A 15,577-nucleotide genomic window follows, 5' to 3' on the forward strand; every position below is an offset into this window, starting at 1 on the left:
GGATTATCTACCCTCTAGCGAGCTGGAATTTTCGTAAAAATAGTACTCTGTTGCTGATTTTTGTTTGTACATGCATATAAATGCTTACTTTATATTATTATTTGACATACTATATTCATCTATAATATTTTGATGTTCCATTTTCATCTGTATCTACAGCAACTCTCGCAGAAGTCATTTCTTTCCATTTAATAAGCCCATTACCTACAAAGATTAAGAACAACCATTAAATGTGTTATTAAAGAGTTTTTGTATAGGCGTTTATTCTCACCATCATGCTTATCGGCATAATCATCATCTTTGCAAATTCGTGCGCCGACAATAATCTCGTAATAATTCTTCTTTTTATTTTTTTTCGTTATAACCATCAGGGTCATCATCCTGCCACTAACACGTGCTAACCAAAAGGTATGTTATGTTAGGCTAAGAGCGGGTCGAGTCGAGGCACTGTGTACATTATCTCATTCCATGTTATGTCCAGGTCAGTGTTTCATTGCCTTGATTGGTTCATCTGTTACTGATAATATCAATCAGTCAGTCTTTTGCTATGATTTTTATTACCACTGTCCCTTTTACGAGTAGAGTTGTCTTCCCTTACAATGGTTAGCTATGAACAGTTTCGTTACCATCGCGATCCCCACGGAACTAATGCGATGCCCTTCATCTTTGTCGAAACACTATCATTCACTCGCGATCTTCACAAACATCGAGAAAGTTAGTGCATGCTTATTGTGTTGGAGGTCTATTACTCCCAGAACGTGTTCTTTGTTTTTGTTTGTTGCTGCTCCGTATTTGTGCACTTATTTTTGTTCTATCGTGATTTGGTTCACTTCAGCTGAAGTTAGCCAGCGTACATTCCATACGCGTTATAATAGATGTTTAACAAATTCCGCATTGATGAGGGCACTTTAATTGTTTCGTTTCCTCGCATGACAATGTATTTAGGTGCTAGTTATGCTGAAATGCGAAAGTGAGGTAAAATAATATTACAAAGCATCACAGTGCAAAGGCTTCGGACGTTTCTTTTCGTAAACAGAATGGTCACCGTGAACGTTTTCTTTCGACCTTCTCGGATCGGTAGATGGAGCTGCTCGTCGTGAACGAAATGAAATAGTGGTCACATTACTATAGCGATACATGCTTGCGTGTGAATGTTATCGTGCTAAAGTGATAGACAGGAACCTTCTCTCTACGGCGCACTACCAATAAAGTGAAACGGTGTGCCTGTATAGGAGTATATGACAATTATACAGTGATTCGTAATATTATTAAAACAAATCCTTAACCTAATTGATGAATCCTGCATGTATTCCTCTAATATGTACTCCACAGGAAAGAAACCTATTTCTATAAAATGGAACTTGTTGCTTACAAAACAGCTGAACAACAAAGGCACCCTCTGGCACGTTTTGAGGTGAACAAATTACAGGATAAAATCGCGAGGTCTAGTAAATGATACAACTGCTTAAGCATACATAGCAGCATTGGCGATAGTTTTCTTCAGGCTAAAAACATCGTGGATATCTTATGTCTAAATCTATCTTGCAGTCAAATCAACACAGTAATTGCAATCGCAGTAATCAAATGTTGCCCTTCACAAATCCTTCACAGGGGGCATTTATTTTACTTCAATTGTAACATTTTCAGGTTATGGGCCTAGTTCTGTACTGCGCTTAATTTCTATTACGTTAGAACCTTTGAAATATCGATGTACCCTAGCCTTTCAATAAAACACCTCGATTCAGCGTAGACTTATGTGCAGGTAAACTCTCCAGCGACATTCAGTCACTACTACTAAAAACGCACGATCACTCAATTCGGAAATTCTTTGCCTCGCAAAATTCGTGATTGGTTAGGAGAATGGCTATAGCCCCAGAACTGGCATACGTAGCGAAAGCCTAGGAACACACCCACTGCAGATGGTGCGCACAAATTAAAATTATTGTTAATAACAAACTATCAATTCATATATCTTTACCTAGAGCTATTATACAGCGCGTATTTTTCATAGAAAGTGAGTGCTTTAATAGGACGCAAAGGTCAGACTGTGTAACCCCCAGTCCTGGGGGTTTTGAAGTTCCGTGCACGTCGCAAAGCTAACTAAAGTAAAACTGATGACTGTCTGAGGATAATGTTAACTAGACGTGTTGTTGTGATCGAGAAGTGCCAAAAATGCCGACCTCCAGGATGCTTGAGCGTTATCTTCAGTTTGTTACTTCAACATAATCGTACCGTTAAAAAAGAACGTTCCACCTAATAAGTATGTGGTCGTTAAGCTACATATCATGTATTATTACTGCTGCTTCGCAAATATATAGAGTGTAGAGAAACAGTCTCCGGCATTTGGTATTTCCTAGCATTACTTTATCTTTACGTCATGGTAAATAAATGTGATAATAATAGTTAGTGTATGATGTTTTCAACAAATAGCAATGAGAATATGGTAATGTTAACAATAGGCAAATATATTGAATGTAAGGGTCACGAATACATTACTATTGATCACACAACAACGAGAATGCCCCATTTCCTGTGTCTAAATTATTCATGATTAAAGTATACCGAACACTTCTGCTTGTCGTCGAACACAGCGCGTATGCATCTGGACATTCAGATTGTTCAAAAATTTGTGGCGGGGTTAAAAAATAGAAGCTTTACGGTTGCTATTTGGTATTCGTATTTACAACGAGCGTAGCCATAAGCCTGCTCTATTCTCAAGCCATGAGCAACTTTCTATAAATCTTCTATAATATCTTTTTATGGCTCTACAGTCTCAATAAGTAAGCTGGCTTTCCGCAAACTTTCAGCTGGACTCCTAAATATAGGACCAGTATATATATATATATATATATAGCAATTTACGTATGTACTCGGTGTCTACCTCATATTGCAGGTAACAAAAACTGAAGACGTGAGGTGTCTATGGATTTTAATAAGACAGGTAACTTGCTCGAAGATTAAAGGCAAAGTGTTTATCGTTTAATGTTATCATAAATGTTTAAATGAGGTATCGAATACAACCCAGCTCAGCATCTATTATTATTTTCGCCAGATAGCCCCATACCTCATCATTATGTGTGTAACACTGGTATATTTTTCGATTACGGTCTCTAACATTTGCTTGTTAGAGGTAAAAGATATCGTGGCTGAGATTACGAAATCGCAGGCGACGCTTCTTTGACAGGTTTGTGCTTGGTACTTGAAGATTGTTTGGACAGTGGACTTGTCACCCTATTAGGGGGCAACAGGGCATCTTTCAAACAAATCAAGAGTTTGCAAATATGTCTCTGCAGCTGTCTGTTATGAGCTTTATGATTCTGAACACCTTTCTTTTTGATTCTACTATTAATGAGCTTAATTCGTAGCTGATAGTTGTTTAGCAGCATGATTCAAAAGCATTTATTGACTATTGAAAACGACCGGTACAAGCTTTCGTCGTTAAACCCAAAAACTATTATGTGAACCACAGCTCAATCCACTGTTACAGAGGAATCATTTCTAAAGAAGATGAAGCTATCTGTTTACGTTGGATCTACTTGTGCTTGTTTCGTATATATAGATGGCGCTCGTCTGCGGTGTACACATAAAAAAAAACTGCCAGCATCCTGCATAATGGACGTATGCGCTCAAGTAAAATGTCAGCATGTGTGTATATATACTGTAATAACAGTTAGCGTATACGTGTAATGATTGTGTTTAATGTTATTATAGTAATATTAATCATCGACGTCAAACCACTGTCACTATCAATTGTATTTCAATAATATCATATAGGTATAGTTGCGATTAGCAACGGGTCTCCTGGCTGGTCACTGAAGACGAAAAGTGAGGCCCCACGCCACACTATGAAAGCTACACGACGTGCACTGCCAAAGTGAATCATCGCGCGATGAGCCTGCTGTTAACTTAAATGAATCAACGACAACGTTATTGCCGGCTTCATTGAAAACGTATGTAACTCAAGGAGGAGAAAAGCACGCCATAATGTCTGCGTAACAGCAGCAGCAGCAGCAATACACGACAAAAAAGTCACATGGTCGTCTGCTTCTACGGACGTCGCCATCTAGATATCACATGCATGTAAAAAAACACATGTAAACGGTAAAACATAGAGACGAAAATCAAACGACACTTCAGAGTAGCAACCATATGGTATAAAAGTCGATATCAAAACAATCGTCTATAGAAGAAAAGTAGCTCTGCAATACTCTACTATAAGCTTTTTCGACACATCAATGCATACTGGGTCTGAGTAGGCTGCCGAATTGAGACTTCCGATTGCGTTTCAAGGAATTAAGATTAGCAAATAGCAGATTAACGATAAAACGTCTTCGAGATAGCTCGGATATATATATAAGGGGTGTCTATTTTTCGATAATAGGAATCTGATATGTTTCGGACCGTTTTCACTTTTACAAGGGACTGAAAGCAACTTCTAGTCATTAAATGTCGATTTGCTTATTTTTGATCTGTCATTAGATTTCTTCAGCAGCCGAGGCCGAGAATCTACTCCCAAGCAGCGCTAACGTTAAAGCAAATGGTTTGAATATGAACTGCTCTCATGTTTGGTTAGGAAAAATGTCGACCTTATCCAAAATATTGCTGACATCTGAGCTGTACAATACGACTGAGGAAAATCACCAAAGGGTTCATTATTGAAGACTGAAATTGATTAGAAATGGTTAATTCTTGTCAATTCCTAGCTTGACCACGAATATAAACTAGGCTACTCGCAATGGCGTATCCCTCACTTAACACATCCTAGAAAAGATGCCGCTTAAACTGCATAAAATGCACGTAGGCTTTGGAGCATGTAGCGCATTGAGGAGAAACCGACAACAAAATAGATTCCAGTTGCTTAATTTACTTCTAATGAAAGAGCTTTGCGATAAAATTATTGCGACGAGAAGTATGTGATAAAAAATAGTCTGCTATTTACTTAGCTTAAGCCAGCCGATAAAAACAGAAAACCATGTCGAAGACTCCATGTAAGACTGTACATAAGATCTGCACATACAACAATGTTTAGATAGATTCATAGAGAGGCAGTGCGTGATATAGTGTGACGCAGGTTTGTACACTTTCAAGTGCTTTCCGGCAAATACCAATAATAAATAGATACATATGCGATATCATAACATTTCAGTAAATATATTCTATATAGGTATGTATTTATATATGTGTAGTTTTTTAGGGTTGTCCGAGACAGAGCATTCAGCGTAAGCGTCATCATTATTGTTATTATATAATTATAGTAAGTAATATATTGACACGCATACGGTGCAGTTTATTTATAATTTTGCGAATCTTGATAATGGTCTAGCACATTTTATTTAGACCCTAGGATCAAATTTAACAAAAGTGTATTTCTGTGTGCAAATCTTGCATTGTTCACGTTTCACACAATGCGACAAAGAAACTACGGGGACTGCGCAGCTTGTGTTATCGCTCTGTAATATCCTCACCAGTAAGATGTACTATACCAATCACTATTACTCATAAAAAATCGACATGATTCATTATATGCATAATATATCGGTCGTGTGGCCGTCACCCGACTTTGGTTTATTGAAAAAAGCCTGTATTTTTCGCTAGGCTTCGGTTTGATTTGCAACGCAAGTAGTAATATGTCCAATTGCCTGCCACAAATCATCGATATTTTGTATAATCGTTCTATTAAATTCTTACACTGTTAATTTTGAAATGTGAACAATCTGCCCGCGTCCGCAAGAAGTTTGGCCTATTGTATTTATTTAAAGAAAAAAAACCTACAAATGACATAATTTTGGATAAGCTGAACAGCTCTGGCCAAATATATGTCTCAAAATTAAAAAAACCATTTATGCTTCTTTACCAATGTCCCTATTATCTCTCTGATAATATATACTAGCAAGTGCATTACGTGACGCGATGCGGCCTTCGCTGATAGTCGCCACAATGGCGCCATCTTCAATGTTTCGTCCTCTCCCAAAAACAATTTATCCTGCATACGTCATCGCTATATGTCGTAGAGGTAGCAATCTTCTTAAAAATTCAGAGAGTCACAGCAAAAGTAGACTCGCCCTATAAAATAAAATGCCCTCTACTTAGCATCATCTTTTTCCTTTTCTTAATCTTCTGTTTATAGTTGGTTTTATATTTTGAAATAGTTTGGTTATGTCCTTCGATGTTTTATATATAGCATTATAGTTCGGGACGGTGTCCGCACCTTATCAAGATAGACACTTTTTGCTTGCAATGTTATGTTGAAGAAATAGACGTTAGTATTAATGGTTTGCCCAAAAATATATCTGCTGTACAATTGTGTTGTTATCATACATTGCATATATGGTACAACAGTTAATTGCAATACCTAAGAAGACAATACTACGAGATCCTGCTGCAACTAAGGAAAAAGCGCAACCTTTACTATACAATACAGAATATACGTACGTTGTTTGCTCTGAGTATAGTAATTATTAGTGTTATTACAATGCTGGGTTTTTAGGCGACTTGGCGATTTTATATATATATATATCTATATATATATATATATATACGTATGTGCCATCTGAAAACGGGCTCTAAGAGTTTTATATTATTTTAAAGCATAGAGATTGCCTAACGGGAAAATACAACAGCGAAAATTATATTATTGGAAAAAATATTTTTTCCATTAAATTGGTAATCAGGTGAGGACGGTGTCTCTTTTAACTCACAAAAACTGTGAGCTTACTCCAATATGTCATTCTCTCAGAATGCGCTTTCTGACACCCATAAGCTTGTTTTAGCTACATTGCACTTTGAACGAAACTTCACCTCAAGGTCAGGCTCCAAAAATGGATGTTAAGAAAATGCATTTTTGACATGTACTTTATTTCGCTTTTTGCCGGGGTCGAAAAGAGCCGAGGCAGCTAGAAATATTTGTGTCGTGTGTATGGATGGCTTTATAACTGAGAGGACTGCTTTGCTAAATTTAAAGTTGGGAGCGAACCTGGGGTTTACTTCATACCGGTTGATTGTTCGAGGTCTTCTTCGATCAGTGATACACAGCTAGTAAATTGATTACACAAATAGGCCACAAACAACCGTTGCCAAGTATTTTGAATGTATGTAATTCTATTAGATATTAGAAAAATGGATGCCCCATAGGCTGAGCAAATCCTACGAGAGAACAGCGTCGGTTCCGTCGAGTGAACGAAACTATTCAATAGAAAAAGACCAAAACAAGGCAAAGTTATGTTTGTAATGCACAGTAATGCAAGAACGTAGGTGAAAAAAGTCGGTAAAATCTCCCGGCAGATAAAAGGTTCTTTCTTACCCTCCATATTCTCCATATCTAGCTTTGACAAATTACTACGTTTTCGACCACTCTCAGGTCGTGATTGAACATTTGACAGTCCCGAGAGCCCTAAAAACTGACTGGACGACATCAGATCCAGAAAGTTATGGACAAGACACAATACGCTAAGTTATGGGAAAAGATCGTGGAAAATGACAATTAATACATAATAAATTAACTCGTTGCTAAAATTTGAGTAAGATGATGTTTGTTTATAAATAACAAAAAGCTGCCACAAACTTCAACGCAACCTAGGTAAAAATTCGTATTTTGGTTTTCAGCAGCACTCGAGAAATAGTCTCTGATTGTTGTCTAATTGTTGAAGCTGTTGCCTATTTTTTTTAATTTAACACATTAACATAAGTACGATTGAAATTCCTAAACAAAACGTATTTTTTTTCCATTTCCGACCACATAGTCGAATATGACGCTATATTCAGTTTTGCGTTTTTGAAAAGTATCAGCATTTTCATATTCCCTATTTATAATATGTGTGTGTGTATTAAGTGGGTCTCAGATAAGTCAATATTTAATATAAAACCCTGAAAATTCAGTACGTTTTACGAAAGTCAAAGACGGAGTAAGCGTAAGGATATACTAAGTTAACGATAATATAGCGACGGTTTTATATATGAATATTGACATAGGGCACTTGCTGTTGAATCATAGGTGAATTAGAACATGATATATTTGAGTTCCCGACACAATGAGGCTAATTACAATGAGTTAACAGGAACCATGCAGCAGGTTGATGAACAGCTGCAACGAGTTGTAAGTGTTGAATACGGATTAAGGCGAAGCAGACTTGAACTCGCTTTAGGTAGGACTGAAAAAAGGTCTATATTGTTGCAACACTTCGGGTGTGCTAGCTTGGTGCAAGTAATATGACAGAAATGGACGAGTGAAATGATTCTAGGCAGGAACGAGCAGGTGTTGCATACACATATATAATGCTGTTCATTGTTAAGTAAGTCCAATTGCGACAGCTTCTCGATGCTGTTATTATGATTTACCGAACTGTGTAAAATAATTGGTTGGATATCAGTTCATGAGGGGTCACAATTTCTAACAGTTGTATTTAGTCATCATAGGTCTTCATGTTGTCCTATAACGAACCATTCCTTCCTGTTCCTTGTGGAACTCGTCTCTAGATTTCAGGCCCAGTCTTTAATCTTCATGTGTTTTTTTTAGGTTGCAGCTTTTTAATATTTAGTAGTTTACAGGTATGTGAAGTCTGAGTAACCCTGAACAAACTTTTCTGGTTACTCTTTCCAGAGCTACTTTTTTACGTTCTTGACGCAAAAACATTGAACATACATTCAACATTGAAACTTCTAAGCAACGCTTGACCCTCTGACTACCTATTATAGCAACGTCAAGCCTACTTATAAAAAAGGTTATCCGAAGTTTTGATCAACCTAACAAACTTCGCCGAACAACTTTAATTAACAAATGTATACATTGTAAAAATAAACGTAATATATCAATAAAACTTATAGATTACATAGAACAAAATCGAACAGAAAATGATGAAAACAACATTGTGACAATCAAAAGATCTATACTTATATTTTATTGAAAATAAATACATTTTCTTGGCTTGTAGCCAGCGACCAAAAAAAAGAAAAATGTTACATGTGCACATAACCGCTGTACATAAAATGATCTAATCGCTTACAAAATAGTTACGACCGAAATACGGCAGCATGAATCTTACGAGGAACATGTCGCCTTGGAGAAGTTTTGGCGAAATGTCCGTAGATTTCAACACAACGTAATTTATACGGATATGATACAATTGAGGAAAAACGAATGATCATTGATATTTGCTTGTCCCTCACATAGAATCATTTCTTTGGGTTGACCCGTTCAACAAACGCGCTCTTCGAACATCGCAAAGATGAACAACCTTATGCAAAACTCTATCGCAAAACTATCAGGGTGTGTAGTCCAAATAGTTACTATATACATAACAGGAAACCTGTCCTTAGCCGCTTGCACAATCCAGATGATCTGGATCGTAGGTAACCAGCGGCTTCTTCATTTAGTCGCATACACGGAAGGCTCAATGCAAAGGTTAGGTTCTCAAGAAAAAAAACGCCTTTCCTTTGGTCTATATAATGACATCAATGAAAGAAAACGAATCGGATTAAATTTAATCCTTGAGAACCTGCACACACCGTAGAAGGCCTCTGCGTCAATTAGTTTCTTTATATGAACACTCAACGGTTTTTCTTACGTTTTTGTAATATAACGTTTAAGGTTGCGTCACAGCTATCGACAGTGAAGCAGACTCGTTAATCCAAGTGATCTTTGTATTTTATTAGTCATCTCCTCGTCCCTTGACTAACCGGCGGAGGTTGCTTTGGCTTTTTAGCCAACTGACAAGCAACTGTTCCCGCAAAAGGATAGTTTTCATTAATAGGACAAACGTAAGTTCATCACAATCTTAGGTTTGTTTGTGTGTCTCCGTATATGCATGTTAGCTGGTCAATATAGCCAAATAAATTATGAATTATCGAAATGTCTCTCTCTTTGAATTACACTTTCTTATTATATTATAGAATGATAGGGAAATAATGGATCAGTCTACGAAGAAAACGCTTCCATCGTTCTCTTAGCTCCTGCTAGTTCCACTCTCCATTGTTACGTTTCCTTCCCTTCTTCCTCCCCTCGTTTATTCTGATCGCTCGTCACCGCCTTCTTTTTTTCTGCATTTTTTCCACAGCCCGCCGTGATAATTAGACATTACTTGTCATTATATAGTATTTCCCGTATATTTACATTGCAAAAACGTGCTGCAATTGTTTCCGCAAGCCAGATGAGAACACAAAGCAACGGTAATAGCTTGAATTCTTGTTGCTTTGTGTTTCTTTCCTCTCAACAGGAGCAGTACTGTCTAGATACGACTTCGAAATTTTCGATAGTTGTCCTATTACTATTGAGATAGGTGTTCAGTTTAGGCAAATAAAAGAATAGCTCTACCGAGCTTTAGCGATGCTAATCACAATGGTACACCAGCTATAATGAGTTCGCTTGCCATTCGCGTCAATTATCCGCAACTAAAGCGACACAATATACAGGATGTTATCATATTTTAAATGGAACCTTATTGATATAGGTATATTAATAATAATCCGTAGCTGGAGTAGTAACAAATAATAGTAACCGTAACGAGAGCGTGGGCCCCCAGCATTACTCAGATGAGCTCTGAAGCTGTGAATTCTTCCGAAAACACCACATCGTATGTGTATATATATATATATACATATATATAAAATATATATATATAATATGTATTATATATATATACATTGTTGCATTAGGGTAATTATGTACACTATATATAGTTTGTAGCGAATCGAACAAGATGCCTATCGGAAGAGAGTTTTGAGAAAACTGTGATATGAGCTAGGTGGAGACGCATATCGCTGGGAAAAAACCTTGGGAACATTTATTATCCGTAGCCTATGTGCTGTTATATAAGGGAAAGATCGGCCGATGTGGCAGGTTTTTCAGCAGAAGTTATTATCAATTCAGGTTTACCACCCCGAAACAGGTGCCAGAGAATGCAGAAAAGGTTGCATCCTTCTATTCATATATATTTTTATTATATTGTTATCTTATCTACTTGACACGATTGTTTCCATCCGTTACATTGGCCACACACTCTTCGTTCGTTCGTCTTTTCCTTTGCATATGTCGTAAGCCTACTGCTTCTGCTTTTATTACCGCACACTAAAATTAGCCATGATGGCTATTTGAAAGAAGTCGACACTTTCTGCGCTGATTTTGCAATATACGACACATTTTCGGCCTTACTTGGAAAATGTGGAACATTTTTGGTGACTGGGTGACGCCTCCTTCCTGTAACTTCCTTTAACTAATAAGACCATCATGCACAGCCCTATCATTAGTCAGGTTTGCCAAAGGCCTCCGCGAATGGCCTGGTTAATGCTTGACGGGCACATCCACGGGACGCCCATATTTGCTTGTACGTGCAAGCGCATATATTGTTGCAGGAGAATTCTATTTTACAATCAGCTTCTGTTGTCTTCAGCGTGTGGATCATCTGTGTTAACTGTTTTTCCTATAGGTACAAAACGGTTTCCCATGTTTGTCGAGTCTAAAGGTCTGAATTCTCCGATTCGGCAGACCTTGATGGTGTTTTTGATTACATACAACCTGCTTCTTTAAGTTATAGCCAACCAACTGTAAAGTGCTCAGAGCGCTCTGCTGTCGAATAGAAAGTACGCTCGTCAAACATCTCTGAAACACAGACGAAAACGGCAGGCAGTAATAGATTTACTTGTTAGAATATAGTGCCCCTCGCAAAAGTGAATTAGTCGTAACGAACTGAGCCCCAAATATTTGACCCAAAACAAGCAAACTTATCCGACTTAGTAAGCTAAAAAAACCTAGAGCTACCATTCGTCGTTGTTTGTCCAAAGAATTTTTCCTCTGCAGTATAAACAAAGGTTAGTAGGGACAGGTTAGTAAGGGCGTTAGTTGTTTCTATAAATAATTGTGTATTCTGCTCTACGGTAGTTGTCATTCGTTGCTTTGCTTGCACTTCTGCTATTTAAGAGATCATGAGCCAACGCCACACGCATCAAAGCTCGCAGTGATACGCTATGTACGTATAGATCTATGATGAATAAAGCTGAAGTATCTTCTTACTTTTGAGATTTTAACTTGTTTTTTTTTTATTACTTTATATTCTTTACTAGTTATTGTTTTTTTCTTCTACACTTGACCCTGAAACTCTTATCCTATATCGGAAGATGGTATCGTTGGAACATGACATACTGCCATCATTATAAAGTATGTACAAGACCAACGCTGGGAACGTACTTACTGTACGTCAAAAGAGCAGTTATCTAATAAGAGTTCCTTCATACGGTGCAGATCTTTGGGCTGCCGCTTTGATTGAGGACCGTTGGCTCTATTGGCAGTCATCGGAGGTGTATCGCCTTGTTGCGAGGGGCTTTGTGGGGCGTTTGTCGAATTACCCCAATTTCCAGCGACTACTTCGGGCTCCCTTTCAGTCCTGGAGAGTGGCATCTCCGACAATTTGCTCGCTGGAGATGGCTGACAACATACTTCGACTTGAGAAGACGGCAACTTCTGCGAATAGACGTGCTGTGATGATGGTACTCCAGTTACTTGAATGCTTAATAATTGCTGTTGATGTTCTTGCTGCTCTTTTCGCTGCGTTTGCTGTGGCGACGCTGTGGGCAGGTTTCGGGGGGTTACCAGCTCATCGTTCACTCGGCGTTCAGGGAGCGATGGTGAGCTAGGTCCCTCTCGTAGAGCTTCCGTATCAGGGGAGCAGCAGATGCTGCCAGCCGTTACAAAGTGGACCGCAGGTGCGTCGTCGGAGGCGACGGTCTCGGCCACCTGGACGAAATGAACATTTAAATAAAACGAGCGAATAAGCAACGGTATCGACGCGTGTCTTGGAATGTGTTTCGATCACGCACTTCCAAATAATCTGCATTTTGCCTTACTTGGTTGTAAGCACTTCGGTATGTTAACGAGGTCTTTCTGCCTGCACTGAGGAGTAATCTGAGTAAAAAGCGCGGAGATTAAATTAAAAAAAAGGACCTAGAATATGATGATATAACACTGCTTAGGGTTATATGCGTTGCTTAAACTTTGCTAAAGCTTGACGCGATATTTGCTAGATCTCACTCGATTCTAGTACATTACGTTGCTTTTTTAACTTATAATTTTGATGCCCGAATTTTTTATAAAGAAAGATCCATTTAAGACGTGGCAACCTAACCTAGTGTAGGGTGACGTCAATCAATGCCTCCCTTGTTTTCATTTGTCGAATTTTCGTCCATTCCCATACATGTATTTATTGCGAGCGGCTTGAAAGATTTCAGTCATACATAAACTCTAAAAAAATACGAAGTATTTTTTTAAGCTTGTGATTCACTAACCTCTACAAGCGATAAAATTCGACAAATAAGAGCTCTTTAGTTATAGAGAATGCTTCCAGCCTTACCATTTTGTTAGGGTTATCGACAAATGATTTAATCTTTTTCGCTTATTTTCGAAATAATCGAATTTTGTTCTAAACATATATATTCCGTAAATATCCTATTATATTTCTACACTGCTTTAGAGACGGTTTGATTTCTCAAAACAGAAGAACGAGACGTCTATCCTAAGTGCGCAATTTTGTAGTTGTGAAAAATCCACATGGCTAAACGTAGTTCAGAGATTTCGGAGATGATTATACCAATTATTAGTTTCAGGCGCGCTTACAATACTATATAGTTAAGTGAAGACTCAGTAAGTAGAAGCTCTGCTTAATACGTACAGCCATTAACCTAATCTCTCTACCAATCAAAGTGAACAGCCACGCAAAAACAAAACGTAACAAACCAAAAGGATTGAACGCAGGAAGAAGAAGTTCACGCGTGAAGTCGGCTCAGACTCTGTTTATCGTGGGCTCTTGCCGAGGCAGGTAGCTACGCATCGTTGGGTAAACAAACCGGCTGGGAAGAGACGGCGTCTACAGTTGTGGCAAGGTATTTGCTTCGCTCCGATTTGTGCGTTTGTTTCGATAATAAGGCAAACTTTCCCTTCTTTGTTGAAACAACGGCCGCATCCAACAGATAGAGTGGCACGTCCTTGATCGGCGCGCTAACCTTTAGTGGCGCCTGCTATAACCTCAGCAAGGCATTTTACCTGGCATCGAGTATCCGTTGTGTTCCGTAATGATTTCACTGTGTCACACGCGGCTACCTTAATTAGGAAAGTATGCCGAAGTGCGTGAAGGAAGTTGAAAGTCTCTAAACAGGCAGGTAGGCTTATTTTCCCAGCGAAAGAAGAAAATAAAAAGGGAATTAGATGGAACATGGCACTAGGAGGCGGTTACGTAGAAGCGGATTACGGCAGGAAGGGTCTCATTTTGATGAATAGAGCAATGCAGGCTAGCGTTTGATCCGCGTTGGCTAGATCTTCACCTCAGAGATGTCGATCTTGATCCGTGATCCAGGCTGCCCTGCGATATATTCTAGTTGGTACTGTGGTTTCGCTCGAATCACTGGAACTGGCTGAGGCGTCTCTTCGGCCGCGGAGCCTTCGTCCTCTTCCTGCAATAGTCAGAAAAAGAAATATAGAGTTTACATGTAGCAAAGTATACTCTCGACAAGCTGGACGTCTCGTTTTTAAATAAGGCCTCCTGAATACGATGTTAAGCGTTGTGTAGTGTTTAGGACTTGTAAGAGTTGATAAACATACCTGAATTGGGTCATCCTCGAATGGGTCAATTCCGTTGATAACGATCGTTTGCTGCGGGAAGGGGTGCTGTCCTAAATAGGATTCCAATGCTATCAAGCCTCCTGTAGGACCCAAGGGGCCTCCAATTAAGCCGCCCGAACCATCCTCCCCGCTCAGCAGAAGCGACCCTGTACTACTGACTCCGCTTGAACTATACATGGATTCTAGAGAATTCATGTTTAGTGCAAAAAAGAAAGAGAGACAACAAGCAACGATAAAACGACTGCTGATAGATTAATGCACATAAATGAGAAAGCGTAAGATAAAAACATTTGGATCGAACGATTTTGTTCTGGCTTCATTACGCTTGGTTACATACAGCTTGATACAGAATTGTTATTAAACATACAACTGCTATACAACGGTTGCAGGGGCTAACACATGACTGTCAATACCATTAGCTTCAACGTTCTTTCTACCCGATTACCCGATGGAACAGCCTTGTTGTAATTCATCCTTTAATTGCGATAGCATAAGAAGTATCTCTCTTTAGTCGATAAAGTGCTCTCGATAAGAACCAATCGTTGACATTGTTAAAAACGTTAGTCATGCGTGACCTTTTTAAATCTGTCGGCCTTCGTGTAGCTTATTTTTTGCTAACCTGAGCTGAGGCACTGGTTACGGGAACGAAGGTCTGCGGCCATAATGGCCTGCTGATGCGGCGAAACTCCATGGCCGTGGACAGACGCGCCACTTCGGATCGAGCTGGGACATCCTGCTGCCGTCTCAGAAAGCTGCTGGCCGCAATTCCACGACAAGCGCTTGTGGATCGAAGCGTCACGGGACTGCTTCAGGTGTTCGAACGAATCGGCCGTATGATGTCTTCTCGGATGTAATCGGCCACTGATGCGATATCAATTATTAGGCAAAAGAGCCTGTTACATTTGTCATCTACCTTATTACACCTTTAGTAAACTTAGCGTGTACGAGGTTGTTCTGTGGATGGCAATCTAGTGGCGA

General features: G+C 38.9%; 1 protein-coding gene and 1 long non-coding RNA gene across 4 annotated transcripts in view; one reads left to right on the plus strand and one right to left on the minus strand.

The window, feature by feature from the left end:
• The first annotated feature begins 145 nt into the window (after positions 1-145).
• Positions 146-5,150, plus strand: LOC111259954 (uncharacterized). 2 transcript variants are annotated; one of them, XR_002679953.2, is made up of 3 exons: positions 190-3,645; positions 3,775-3,950; positions 4,480-5,150. It is a non-coding gene; the product is annotated as an uncharacterized LOC111259954 (long non-coding RNA). The 2 variants fall into 2 exon arrangements; XR_002679952.2 differs by having other exon boundaries at positions 146-3,950.
• Positions 5,151-8,862: 3,712 nt separating this feature from the next.
• LOC111259955 (uncharacterized) overlaps positions 8,863-15,577 on the minus strand; it is a 64,311-nt gene continuing 57,596 nt past the window's right edge. The window contains exons 13-17 of one of the 2 annotated variants that reach the window (XM_022832367.2): positions 15,219-15,460; positions 14,579-14,781; positions 14,302-14,430; positions 12,180-12,721; positions 8,863-11,590 (exon numbers count right to left, since the gene is read on the minus strand). In XM_022832367.2, the coding sequence (XP_022688102.2) occupies positions 11,581-11,590; positions 12,180-12,721; positions 14,302-14,430; positions 14,579-14,781; positions 15,219-15,460 (1,126 nt within the window). In that variant the 3' untranslated portion in view covers positions 8,863-11,580. Of the gene's footprint in view, positions 11,591-12,179; positions 12,722-13,717; positions 14,431-14,578; positions 14,782-15,218; positions 15,461-15,577 lie in introns of those variants that run through there. The other variant, XR_015310811.1, reaches the window with a different exon arrangement.

The sequence above is a fragment of the Varroa jacobsoni genome, unplaced genomic scaffold (genome assembly GCF_002532875.2).
Source record: "Varroa jacobsoni isolate VJ856 unplaced genomic scaffold, vjacob_1.0 scaffold_388, whole genome shotgun sequence".
Lineage (NCBI taxonomy): Eukaryota > Metazoa > Arthropoda > Arachnida > Mesostigmata > Varroidae > Varroa > Varroa jacobsoni.